Here is a 13,175-nt window from a genome sequence, read left to right as displayed (position 1 = left end):
GCAATTGATGATTATTTGTCTTTATGACCAGTTTTGTCCTTTTTACAGATTCGTTTGCACAATAATGTGCTTTCTTGCACTAATTACCTCATTGTCCACGTATTCTAGCAATTATACTATATTCCTTTTTTTTTAAATTTTTTAAATTCCCTGCCAACACTGTCAAAGTACTGTATATTCTTATATATTTTGTGCAATATTTCAAATTTAATACTGTCTTTTATTGTTTTTTATATATATATGTATTTCGTACCTAAGTCTGCGCTACTGTGAAAAAGGAATTTCCGTAAATGTGACAAATAAACGTTGTCTTTCCTCCATTTACTGAGTGATTTTTTCTTTGTTTTTAAGCCCTCACGTTTGTTTTAAGTGTGAAGAAACCTTTGCAGAAATTTACTAGCATTTAAAGGTGGCAGATAAAGAAGTATAATTATTTCCCACGTACATTTAGTGGAGTAGAAGTAAAAAAAAAAAAAAGAAAACATCCAAGTAAAATATAAGCAGCTCACATTTATTGGAATTGAGCCAGAAAGCATGAGATTGGTGCTTCAATGCTCATACGTACATTCACTAGACTTTAATTTTCACAGTTATGATATAAAGATAATGTGTCAGAAAAAAGAAAAAGTGTTAAGTGCAAATACTTTTTTAAAAAAAAACATGTAAACAGTGACTGATTCTATGTGCAGAATAAAGAAACATGTACATATAAAATACATCATTATTTACAGGACTTAATCCATTCACATCTGTCTTTAAGTAACAGAATCAAGTCCAGTTCTCTTTGTCATAATACAGTTTCTTGTTTGACATAACTGCAGCAGTCTTTAAGCGTTCACTGAATAACTGGTGGTAGGTAAACGTATTGGCCCGTCGGCACAGTCATCAAGCCATCAGAAGCGTCGGCCTGTGCCTCCTCTTCGTCACTGGATGAAGCAACCTCCTCCTCCCCTGAGCTCTTTCCAGTGCTGTCTCCCCTCTGGCGAGACACGTCATCATCATCTTCCTCTTCGCCATTCTTCATGTGGCACAGCGCGCAGACCCTCAGCTGTTTGGTCGGGTGGATGTGACTGATCACCGTCCGCTGCCGGGAGCAAGAGTTGCAGACGACGAAGCCACACTTCCTGCAGTGGTGTCGCCGGTTGGTGGTGGTGAACCTCCTGAGGCAGCGCATGCACTTGCAGGCGGCCTGATCCGGCATCCAGGTGATGGCAAATTCGTTGCCAGGTTGGAGGTTGCCGCAGAGCAGCAGAGCGGACTGGCATTCTTGGATGTGCTTCATCCAGGCCTGCTTCTCCTCGTGCGAAGCGGCGGACACAAAAAAGGACTTGGACGGTGTTCTGATCAACCACTGGTGCTTGAACTCCTCACTGTCCTCCATGTCCTCCAGCTTGATGGACTCTGAAATAACCAATGAAGATCACATGATAAATACTATGACCTTGCTCACACCAAGTATTAACATGTGTCCTAGGTGGTCTGATCCCAGGCTGGCGGCTTTAAGTACAAGTGTGAACGCAACCAAGATGCATTTGAGATTTGAGCACATTCTTTCACAACTGTGGACACACAATAGTCACGTTGGGAAACTACCTACTCAACCTGTCTGCGCTGAGGCCTTTGTCTACGCTGAGTCCTGTCACATGCAAAGTGTCAGATAGTTTCTAACTAAGATCAGCGAACGCAATAAACAACGTGACAAGTGTGTTTGCAGTTAATTTAAGCTCATTCAGCCAGGGGTTATGTGCAGACTTAAAGCAGCTTCTGATCCACCAGTTTCAAATAACAGCTCTTTATGAACATAGTTTGTGTCTGACTGATAGAGAGTTAACTCCAGGAGAATCAGTTTCTCACCTAAAGGGATGATCTTCTGATTTTTGTGCCAGCGGCCGTTCAGAACGAAGCTGCCGTACACCAGAACATCATTGAAGAGGAAGAAGGCCTTCGGCTGCCACTTCTTGCGACCTCGCTTCATCAGACGACCCTCTCCCCTCAGAATCCGACCGGGCTTGAACAAAGGAGCCCCTGAAGGTCTGAATGAATTCTCCACTTGATGCAGACGCTGCAGGTTCTCCCTCTTAAATGTTAGCTGATCCATCATGGTGACCAGATGTCTGTGCGTGTTTCATGTGCAGAGCAGTGGAGCAGTCTGACTACCTGTTCTGCAGGAGTCTTTTTAACGGCAGGTTGGTAGGCGGGTTTTCGCCGGGTGATAAACAAACATGTTACACAAGGAGCAAGAAAGTGGGAGGAGGAGGAAGCAAAAGGAAATCTAAAGCTTTTAATTGTAGCTAGGTTTCCCATTACTGACAGTCCGAATGACGTCACAGCACAGGAAATCACCTGCTATCAATCGAACTCAATATCACACCAGTGAAAGTTGCAGCTCTGCGTAACGAGTATTATCACTTTTCATAAATGTTGTTAACAACAGGAACATGATGAGATGATAACATGGATATTTAACTGGTTCAATGTTTGCAACGTTCCCCATTAGCATATTAGCATATTAGCATTTGATAATGGGTGCAAAGAAAAGTACAGCTGAGGCTGCAAGAAATGTCGTAGTGTTCGTATTTCAGGCATTTTATTTAAAAAAATAAACTCAAACATCGTACACACACATACGCCACAACATTAAAACCACTGAAAGGAGAAGTGAATAACGTCGATCGTCCTGACAATTCAATGTTCCGCTGGAAAAAAATTTTGGATCTGGCATTCATTCATGTGGATGTTACTTAGACATGTAGCACCCACCTAGACCAGACCAGGCGCCCCCACCCCTTAACAAAGACACTCCTTAATGGCAGTCACACAAAAACGTTTTAAGAACAACTAAAAAAAAACATGAAGAACAGCACAAGGTGTTGACCTGGCCTCCGAATTCACTAGATCCCAAACTCATAAAGTGGGATACTCCCCTCCCCTCCCCTCCCCTTGAGGCCCCCCACTAACAAAGCCATTTTGGAGGCACTACACAATATTGGCAAGGTGGTCATAATGTTAAGCCTGTTCAGGGTAATTTGTAGGATGATGTTTCCCTGACATCTGAACCAATACTGGGACTAAATCAACCAGAAAAAAGTTTTGGGACAAACCCATAAAAACCAAAGGGGGAACTTCCCAAACTAAAAAAGCGGTGTTAACCTGAAGAGAGTTAATATTCCCTACTCCTTGAACTGGTCGAGTGGCTCGGGCTGTTTTTAAGCATCACAAACATCTTTCGTCACAACGCTACCTGGTGCCAAAATATACTGTCACGCCACATTTGCTAGAGACACCCCGCCAGAGTGAGGTATTTGCTCCACTTTGAATACACAGGAAAAACACTTCGCTTCCGGTTATAAAATGGCGAAATGTTCGGGGAACTACACAGTGCAGGGAAAGGGCGTTTCTGTCTGTAAACCATTTCTGAAGAAGAAAAACATTTAAAAGTACCAGAAATGTGAAGTGGATGATTGACATGTAGAGAAATAAAGCTATGCTAGTTCATCATTCAGATTTAAAAAAAGAAAAAAGCTGTTGATTAATTAATTAATTAATTAAATAAAAGACTAGATCAACATTTTTAAGAATCACTTCACTCTATTGCTGAACGCTGCCTTCAAACGTAGCCGTATTAGACCACATTAGAAGAGCACACATGAACAGAAACCTCTTGTAGGATTCAAATTAAGGTAATAAAAATATATATATATAATTTAGTCGTATAATTTCTGTCTGGGCAAAATGTCAGTATACTTATGAATTTCTTACTTTACGTTCCAATATCTTTGTGGCTGTTAGACCCCGGATGCTGCCTCCTTTTCCTCCTCTCAGATGCTCTGTTATGTACATCGTTGGCTTGGTTCATCCTGGAGAACAGGACTGTCCACGATCAGTGCGTCTGACAAACAACATGAAAAGGAAGGTGTTAATTCAGTCACTCCAAACTTTAAATTTTTGCAGAAATGGGTCACAATTTGAGACACATTTATGCTGAAAATTGTTCTACACATCTGTGGAGAGTGGTTCATATAAGACATCATGAAGGTTAATGGATTAGCGCATGCTAACTGTAGCTGTCGTTCATTTATTTTTCGAGGCTGTACCAGGTGCCACAAAGGTTCCACTTTATTTCTTTATTATCGATCCCCATGAACCGAGCTGAGGCAGCGACTATTCTTCCTGTGGTCATATTAAAGTGCAACTAGAAAACAACAATTACAGTGCAGATAAAATTAACAAATTCATATAAATTGACAAATAACAGCTTCATACTGTAACAAAACCAGCAATTATTCTGAGTGAGAAAAAAAAAACTTCTGCACCAAATGCATTCTCCACTTTTTGGATGAGGCTCTGTCGTCACAGTAACCAGGTGTCTGTTGCCTTAACGAGGACTAATTAAAGAGCCTCCTGGTGGTGTTGGTGCAGTGGGTATCACCAAGACAGAAAACAGGTTATACAAGAAATAAAAGAATGAGAAGTGCAGGAAGCTTCGTTTTTTTAAATGTTCACAGAGATCACACCACATTCCGGTACAATTACCACCAGAAAAAGAATTCCCATACGTGTGGGCGCTATGAAAAGATGCTTTTTCCTGGTTCCTTGACCAACTGTAGGGCTAACCGTTTCAAAATTTCCCCTAAAATGCCGTAAACCTACGATGTAGCCAGACCGTTTGAGTCATTAAACTTGTGCCTGTCGGCGTGTTCCTCTGTCAAAACAACCACTACCAATAACATCAGGTTCATTTCTGTTTCCGCTTCTTGCTTCACTTTTAACAATGGCGACTGAAACTTTGACCCTACGCTAGTCGTGCTGTGCTGCTTTCAGCTACATGCTAAAGTTATCACGATAATATGGAGCCTAAAGGAATGTTGACAAGCTCATGTTTAGCAATCATAGATCATCAAAGTTCAAATGAGTCATCTGGGAATGTTCATGAAACATTATGTAAGATCAAAATAGCTTCATGACGGACATGTTGGACTGAACGGGAATAAATATGAATAACATTACAAAGGCCCAGAAAGTGTAGCCTAAGAAATAAACCGATGTTATGTTGTCTTTTTTGCAGACTCTGTTTCCCTGAGTCATGTCTGTATGCTAGGCTAAGCTAAGCTAACTACCAGCTGGGGCTTTGTTGCTTACCAATACAAGCCTTGAAATGGAACTCTTGGGTTAATTTTCACACATACATGATGGTTTGAAAGTACAATTTATCCTTTGGCCAAGTTATATTTTGCTGCATGTCAATGTTTACCTCGCTTGGATAACATTTAGAAACCAGGTAAATGTAGCTCCGATACTCACAGGAAATGTAGCAGGCTAGAAACGGAAAGGTGCATGAAAAGGAAAGACTCAAGTAAAGCAAAATCATCTGTTTTTGGAATCAAGACACAAGAGTGGTGCATTGACAATCATAACAACAGACACAGATTCATTATCCTCACTTTAATGTTCATAAATATAATAAATACAGATAAAGTAGCAGCATAAGAGCAGGTATGAAATGAAAATGATTCAGATCTAGAGGTCATTTGTGTCTTCTTCTATGTACAGAGTGTTAACTTCCACCTTTCTTTAAATAACACAATCCAGTAGAGTTCTCTTTGCTATGATACAGCTTATTGTTAAATGAGACTGTAACAGTCTTGAGGTATTTACAGGTGACCTGGTAGCATGCAGACATATGTCCCTGTCTCTGCAATCATCCAGCTGCTGGAAGGACAGGCCTGAACGTCCTCTTCATCACTGGATGAAGCGAACTCCTCCTCCCCTGAGCTACTGTTTCCAGTGCTGTCTCCCCTCTGGCGAGACACATTGTGTACTTCTTCTTCTTCTTCTTCCTCATCACTCCTCAAGTGGCACAGCGCGCAGACTCTCAGCTGTTTGGTCGGGTGGATGTGACTGATCACCGTCCGCTGCCTGGAGCAAGAGTTGCAGACGATGAAGCCGCACTTTCTGCAGTGGTGTCGCCGGTTGGTGGTGGTGAACCTCCTGAGGCAGCGCATGCACTTGCAGGCGGCCTGATCCGGCATCCAGGTGGCGGCAAATTTCTTGCCAGGTTGGAGGTTGCCACAGAGCAGCAGAGCGGACTGGCATTCTTGGATGTGCTCCATCCAGGCCTGCTTCTCCTCGTACGAAGTGGCGGACACAAAAAAGGACTTGGACGGTGTTCTGATCAACCACTGGTGCTTGACCTCCTCACTGTCCTCCATGTCCTCCAGCTTGACGGACTCTGAAATAACCAATGAAGAGCACATGATAAATACTATGACCTTGCTCACACCAAGTGGTTATGTGCAGACTCAAAGCAGCTTGTGATCCACTAGTTTCAAATAACAGCTCTTTATCAACAAAGCATAGTTTGTGTCTGACTGAGAATCAGTTTCTCACCTAAAGGGATGATCTTCTGATTTTTGTGCCAGCGGCCGTTCAGAACAAAGCTGCCGTACACCAGAACATCATTGAAGAGGAAGAAGGCCTTCGGCTGCCACTTCTTGCGACCTCGCTTCATCAGACGACCCTCTCCCCTCAGAATCCGACTGGGCTTGAACAAAGGAGCCCCTGAGGGGCCGAATGAATTCTCCACTTCACGTAGACGCTGGAGGTTCTCCATCTTGAAGCTTCGCTGATCCATCATGGTGAACACGTATCTGTGTGTGTTTCATGTGCAGAGCAGTGGAGCAGTCTGACTACCTGCACTGCGGGAATCTTTTAAAAGCCTCGTCAGGTCAGTAGGCGGGTTTTTCCCCAAGTTGTAAACAAATGTGTTATACAAGGAACAAAAGAGTGGGAGGAGGAGGAAGCAAAAGGGAATCTTTAGTCAGGTTAATTCATTGAAGTGCAAACTTTATCTACTTTTTCCATTGTTGACCATCTAGATGACGTCACAGCACAGGAAGGAAGCAAATTACTAATGTAAAAGAAAAAAGTTGAGGGGGCCATGCTTTCATGTTAAAAGCAGGAACGCTATAATGTGGATGTTAAGTTGGTTCTCCATTAGCATATTAGCATTTGTTAGTGTTTTCATATGAAAATAAACCTAGAAAACAACAATTACAGTGCAGATATATTTAACAAATTCATATAAATTGACAAATAACATTGTCATTCTATAACAAAACCAGCAATTATCCTAAATGAGAAAAAACTGATTGACCAAATGCATTCTCCACTGTTTTGGATGAGGCGATAGTTGTGTCTGTTGCTTTAACAAGCAATTAGGTTATTAAAGAGCCTCCTGGGGGTGAAGGTGCACTGGGTATCGCCGAGAGAGAAAACAGATTATACAAGAATTCATTCACTGCTTTATCTTTTTAAAGATCACAGCACATTTAGATAAAATTACCACCAGAAAAAGAATTCCCATACACGTCGGCGCCATGATAAGAAACCTTTCCTGAGTCCTGATCAGATAACAGAAGCTAACCTGTCAGAATTCCCCTTAAAGCCCGTAGCCTACGACGTAGCTGGGTGCGGTTGTGAGCCAGTGATACTCCACTCTGCACCAATCAGGTTAATTTTCCCACTTCCTGCTTCACTTTCAACAATGGCGACTGAAACTTTAGCTGAAATTTCCCCCAAGAGGAGTCGCACAAATGTTTGTATCTCTGAACCTGCTCAGTTAAACCTTTCCTCGACGTGTTCCATCCTCAAAACAATAATTTAGAAAATTACAGAGCGGGAGAAGCATCAAGCGGACTAATAACAGCTCTTGTGGTCTGCGTTGTCGTAATGTGTAGTTATATATTTTTTTAGGGAGGTGAACATCAGGCTACGGTGTTACGGTCAAATTGGCCCAAATTGAAGCAGAGGTACCGTGCGCTAGTCGTGCCGCTCTGCTTTCAGCTAAATGCTAAAGTTGTTACGCTAATATGGAGCCTAAAGGAACGTTAACAAGCTCATGTTGAGCCATCATAGATCATCAAAGTTCAAATGTGTCATCTGGCAATGTGTATGCAAAGTTTTGTAATTTCGTACTGCTACCAGTGGTGATAGAAGTTACGCGAAAAAGGAATAAAGGAAAAGGTATGTACCTGTGGAGGCTCAAAACGGACACCGAGAGAAAAACAAAAAGTCTGCTTTACTTTTACAGGTATTTCATAATAAAAACAAGTACTGGACACACTGAACATTTGCCAGATGAGAACCATCATGTCTGAAATTGAGAAAATAAAACTAACATTTCCATGACGCCAATATGCTTTTAAATTGTCAGAATAACATATGTTTTGTGTCTATTTAAAGTTCTACAAAGAGGAGTATTTTTCAAACTTGGTTTTATTCTATGAGAATGCAAATTACAAAAATAACTCATCTAAAAGACAAATGAAATTACAGTGATTTACTTTTAAGTTAATCATTTAACCATCTTTGAAATTTCTGCGGTAGACGCACTGATTTTATTCTGTGGGCTCATTAACAAAATAACTTCCCGTAATGTTAAAGCTTCATTTGACTTCATTAGTAACTGATTAGATTTTGACCCGAGGACGCTTGAAGTACAACAGGAAACAAACTGACCACAAATACAAAACCATTTTCCACGTGAAAGGGCCAGAACAAAGCAATCCACAATAAAATAAAAAAAAAAAAAAAATGGAAATCCCTCGACTGAAAAGGCAACGCTAACCACAAAAGTGTTGACCTTGATCTGTCTTTGTCAAACCGGTTGAGTAGCTCCAACAAAGGTTGAGGAAAACCCACGACTATTATCACAGTACTTTCTGCTGCCCACTGGAAACGAGTTCCATGTTATCTGTGTTTGATGAGGCAGAACATTTAAAGTTTCCAGGAAAGTCAGGTAGACGATCAACATGTTGTTAAGTAAAACTTGGCCAGAATACTAACTGTACTTTCAAATCGTCATGGATGTAAATATGAGCTGGAGAAATACATTTAAAGGTGTGTATTTGTTCACAGTGACGCACCAGCTGCTAGTTAGCTTAGCTTTGCATACAGACATCACACAAGGGGGAAAAAATCTAGCTTTGTTAGTATTGCTGCTTTTATTTTTTTGACTTCTGTTCAAACTAAAACATAAACGATATGAAAACATGCTGATAAATGAGGTTAGGGCGTAGCTATAGGCAGATTGTATTACCTTTGGACATAGCTAAGCTAAGGTAACCAGTCTATAGCTCTGGATTCATATTTAAAGCAAACCAGCTTATCTCCAAAAATGTCAAACCTTCATTTGACTTTATATTAGATTTAAAAAATATGTTTCATTTAATCTATTTTAAACAAAAGTAGCACAGGACAACTAAGAACGACGTTGGTCCATCTATTTGAGCACAAAAGTGCCGCATTTGAGTATTTCTGGAATGAATTTGACTGAAATTAATTATTTTTGGCAAAACGTAGGATACGAAAAGTATCAAAAGCAACTTTTTTTATATAAGAGTTCTACCAACTTTAAACTTAGTTAACTTAATTATCTGGTATAACAGGGCTAAGCCTTCTGAAGCTAACAAAAAAGATGAGAAAGTTATATTTTAAATAACTTACGGATTATTTTACATTTTAGTGAAGTAACAACAGCATCAAAAAGTCAAAAGAAAAACACAAAATATCTCTAAATGGGCTTATTTTAATAAAAGTAGTTTGTAAAAGTGAACAGATGCTTCTCTATCATCGCCACTTACTGGTAATTTTGTTTTGTTATTACATTTGTTTTTTGTGTTTTCATACTGTGACATTATATTCTACTGTCTCTAGTTCAAACTCTTTTAATTCAATAAATTTGAGAAGTTGAAAATTTTGTTTGATTTGGGCCACAGCTTCTCATTAATTGGTCATTAATGGGTCCTGATGTTCCTTTTGCTGCTATGTTAACTATTTAATCAGCCTCATGCATTTCATTCTGGAGAACAGGACTGTCCACGATCAGTGAATCTGAAAAACAACACAAAAAGTTAATTCAGTCACTCAAAACTTTACGTTTTTGCAGAAATGAGTCACAATTTGAGACAAATTTATGCTGAAAATTGTTCTACACATCTGTGGAGAGTGGTTGATATAAGACATCATGAAGGTTAATGGATTAGCGCATGCTAACTGTAGCTGTCGTTCATTTATTTTTCGAGGCTGTACCAGGTGCCACAAAGGTTCCACTTTATTTCTTTATTATCGATCCCCATGAACCGAGCTGAGGCAGCGACTATTCTTCCTGTGGTCATATTAAAGTGCAACTAGAAAACAACAATTATAGTGCAGATAAAATTAACTAATTCATATAAATTCACAAATAACAGCTTCATACTGTAACAAAACCAGCAATTATTCTGAGTGAGAAAAAAAAAAAAGATGGTGCACCAAATGCATTCTCCACTTTTTGGATGAGGCTCGGTCGTCATGGTAACCAGGTGTCTGTTGCCTTAACGAGGAATAAGGTTATTAAATAGTCTCCTGGTGGTGTTGGTGCAGTGGGTATCACCAAGAGAGAAAACAGGTTATACAAGAAATAAAAGAATAAGAAGTGCAGGAAGCTTCGTCTTTTTAAATGTTAACGAAGACCACACCACATTCCGGTACAATTACCACCAGAAAAAGAATTCCCATACGTGTGGGCACTATGAAAAGATGCTTTTCCTGAGTCCTGACCAGACTGTAGGTGCTAACCCATCAAAAATCCCCTAAAATGCCGTAACCTACGATGTCGCCAGACGCGGTTTCGAGCCATTGATACTTGTGCCCTCGTCAGGCTGGTTCACTCTGTAACTCTGTAGCCCACCCACCAAATTCACCACCAGCTGCCACTGACTAACAGTATACGTATATGTGTCAACACTGAGTTATAGCATCTTAAAATCTTGAAAACAATGTACTTTCTTTGGAATGTGACCGACTTCAAACTTCCTGAACAGATACTGTAAAGTCTGCCTCCGGCTCCTCCCACTATTTCTTGTACAACAAGTTCAACAGTTCACGTAAAAATTCACACTACGTCACCGGGAGACTTTTTAAAGGCTCCAGGATGAGAAACAGTCAGACACTGTTGATGCACACCTTCCTTCTCAAAACACGCTCTGTTCACCATGATGGATCAGCTAACGTTCAAGAGGGAGAACCTGCAGCGTCTACGTGAAGTGGAGAATTCATTCGGCCCCTCAGGGGCTCCTTTGTCCAAGCCCGGTCGGATTCTGAGGGGAGAGGGTCGTCTGATGAAGCGAGGTCGCAAGAAGTGGCAGCCGAAGGCCTTCTTCCTCTTCAATGATGTTCTGGTGTACGGCAGCTTCGTTCTGAACGGCCGCTGGCACAAAAATCAGAAGATCATCCCTTTAGGTGAGAAATGAGTCAGACACAAACTATGCTCAGTTGATAAAGAGCTGTTATTTTAAACTAGTGGATCACAAGCTGCTTTGAGTCTGCATATAACTACTGGCTGGACATTTGTGCAGAAACTGGAAGTTCTGAATGACTTAAATTAGCTGCAAACACCTTCTTGTCACGTTGTTTCTTGCGCTCACTGATCTTAGTTCGAAATTGTCTGACACTTTGCATGTGACAGGACTCAGCGTAGACAAAGGCCTCAGCGTAGACAGGTTGAGTAGGTAGTTTCCCAACGTGACTATTGTGTGTCCACAGTTGTGAAAGAATGTGCTCAAATCTCAAATGCATCTTTGTTGCGTTCACACTTGTACTTAAAGCCGTCAGCCTGGGATCAGACCACCTAGGACACATGTTAATACTTGGTGTGAGCAAGGTCATAGTATTTAATATGTGCTCTTCCTCATTGGTTATTTCAGAGTCCGTCAAGCTGGAGGACATGGAGGACAGTGAGGAGTTCAAGCACCAGTGGTTGATCAGAACACCGTCCAAGTCCTTTTTTGTGTCCGCCGCTTCGCACGAGGAGAAGAAGGCCTGGATGGAGCACATCCGAGAATGCCAGTCCGCTCTGCTGCTCTGTGGGAACCTCCAACCTGGCAAGAAATTTGCCGTCACCTGGATGCCGGATCAGGCCGCCTGCAAGTGCATGCGCTGCCTCAGGAGGTTCACCACCACCAACCGGCGACACCACTGCAGAAAGTGCGGCTTCATCGTCTGCAACTCTTGCTCCAGGCAGCGGACGGTGATCAGTCACATCCACCCGACCAAACAGCTGAGAGTCTGCGCGCTGTGCCACTTGAGGAGTGATGATGAAGAAGAAGAAGAAGAAGTACATGATGTGTCTTGCCAGAGGGGAGACAGCACTGGAAACAGTAGCTCAGGGGAGGAGGAGGTCGCTTCATCCAGTGATGAAGAGGACGTTCAGGCCTGTCCTTCCAGCAGCTGGATGATTGCAGAGACAGGGACATATGTCTGTATTCTACCAGGTCACCTGTAAATACCTCAAGACTGTTACAGTCTCATTTAACAATAAGCTGTATCATAACAAAGAGAACTCTACTGGATTGTGTTATTTAAAGAAAGATGAGAGTTAACACTCTGTACATAGAAGAAGACACAAATGACCTCTGGATCTGAATCATTTTCATTTCATACCTGCTCTTATGCTGCTACTTTATCTGTATTTATTATATTTATGAACATTAAAGTGAGGATAATGAATCTGTGTCTGTTGTTATGATTGTCAATGCACCACTCTTGTGTCTTGATTCCAAAAACAGATGATTCTACTTTACTTGAGTCTTTCCTTTTCATGCACCTTTCAATTTCTAGCCTGCTGCATCTCCTGTGAGTGTCAGAGCTACATTTACCTGACACCATTAGTTACTAGTGACTTTCTGCAAAAACACAACATAAATGAGCCAACTGAGAAAAGAAGTTCCTTGGACGAGGAACTCCGCTGCGCAGGGAAAAGAGGTTTTTGTGACAGTTATCCCTGTGAAGCTTTCCGTGAAGAAGAAACTGTACTTTCCAACCGTCATGGATGTGAAAATGAACTCAGAAGTTCCATTCAAAGGCTTGTATTTGTATGCAATGACAGACATGACTGTGGGGGAAACAGAATCTGCATAAACACAATTTATTTTTGGTACATTTTCTGGCTACAGACTCTATATCTCCCCTCTGGGCCTTTGTAGTTTGATTCTTTTTGGGGTTTTTTTGCATGTTCGGTCCAACGTGTAGCGCCATTGCTAACATCATGGAGCTATTTAATGTCACAAATCGTGGCATGAACATTCTCAGATGATCCCAGCAGGGCAAAGAATTAAACCAGCTAAACATGTCAACAT

At 41.2% G+C, this 13,175-nt stretch overlaps 3 protein-coding genes across 3 annotated transcripts; 1 reads left to right on the top strand and 2 right to left on the bottom strand.

The window, feature by feature from the left end:
• Positions 1-490: 490 nt before the first annotated feature.
• On the bottom strand, positions 491-2,166 carry LOC124998029 (pleckstrin homology domain-containing family F member 2-like). The gene is made up of 2 exons (XM_047572144.1): positions 1,855-2,166; positions 491-1,401 (listed from the first exon to the last, which is right to left on the bottom strand). Exons 1-2 carry the CDS (start codon positions 2,099-2,101, stop codon positions 836-838), a joined length of 813 nt encoding a protein of 270 aa, XP_047428100.1. The 5' UTR covers positions 2,102-2,166; the 3' UTR covers positions 491-835.
• Positions 2,167-5,427: 3,261 nt separating this feature from the next.
• LOC124998040 (pleckstrin homology domain-containing family F member 1-like) lies at positions 5,428-6,670 on the bottom strand. The gene is made up of 2 exons (XM_047572163.1): positions 6,388-6,670; positions 5,428-6,229 (listed from the first exon to the last, which is right to left on the bottom strand). Exons 1-2 carry the CDS (start codon positions 6,632-6,634, stop codon positions 5,652-5,654), a joined length of 825 nt encoding a protein of 274 aa, XP_047428119.1. The 5' UTR covers positions 6,635-6,670; the 3' UTR covers positions 5,428-5,651.
• A 4,298-nt stretch (positions 6,671-10,968) lies between these two features.
• Positions 10,969-12,546, top strand: LOC124998026 (pleckstrin homology domain-containing family F member 2-like). The gene is made up of 2 exons (XM_047572141.1): positions 10,969-11,280; positions 11,745-12,546. Exons 1-2 carry the CDS (start codon positions 11,034-11,036, stop codon positions 12,320-12,322), a joined length of 825 nt encoding a protein of 274 aa, XP_047428097.1. The 5' UTR covers positions 10,969-11,033; the 3' UTR covers positions 12,323-12,546.
• The last annotated feature ends 629 nt before the right edge of the window (positions 12,547-13,175 follow it).

The sequence above is a fragment of the Mugil cephalus genome, chromosome 20, assembly GCF_022458985.1.
Source record: "Mugil cephalus isolate CIBA_MC_2020 chromosome 20, CIBA_Mcephalus_1.1, whole genome shotgun sequence".
Taxonomy (NCBI): Eukaryota; Metazoa; Chordata; class Actinopteri; order Mugiliformes; family Mugilidae; genus Mugil; species Mugil cephalus.
The sequence above is the reverse complement of the archived record's forward strand: the minus strand, read 5'-3'. Positions and strand labels throughout refer to the sequence as shown.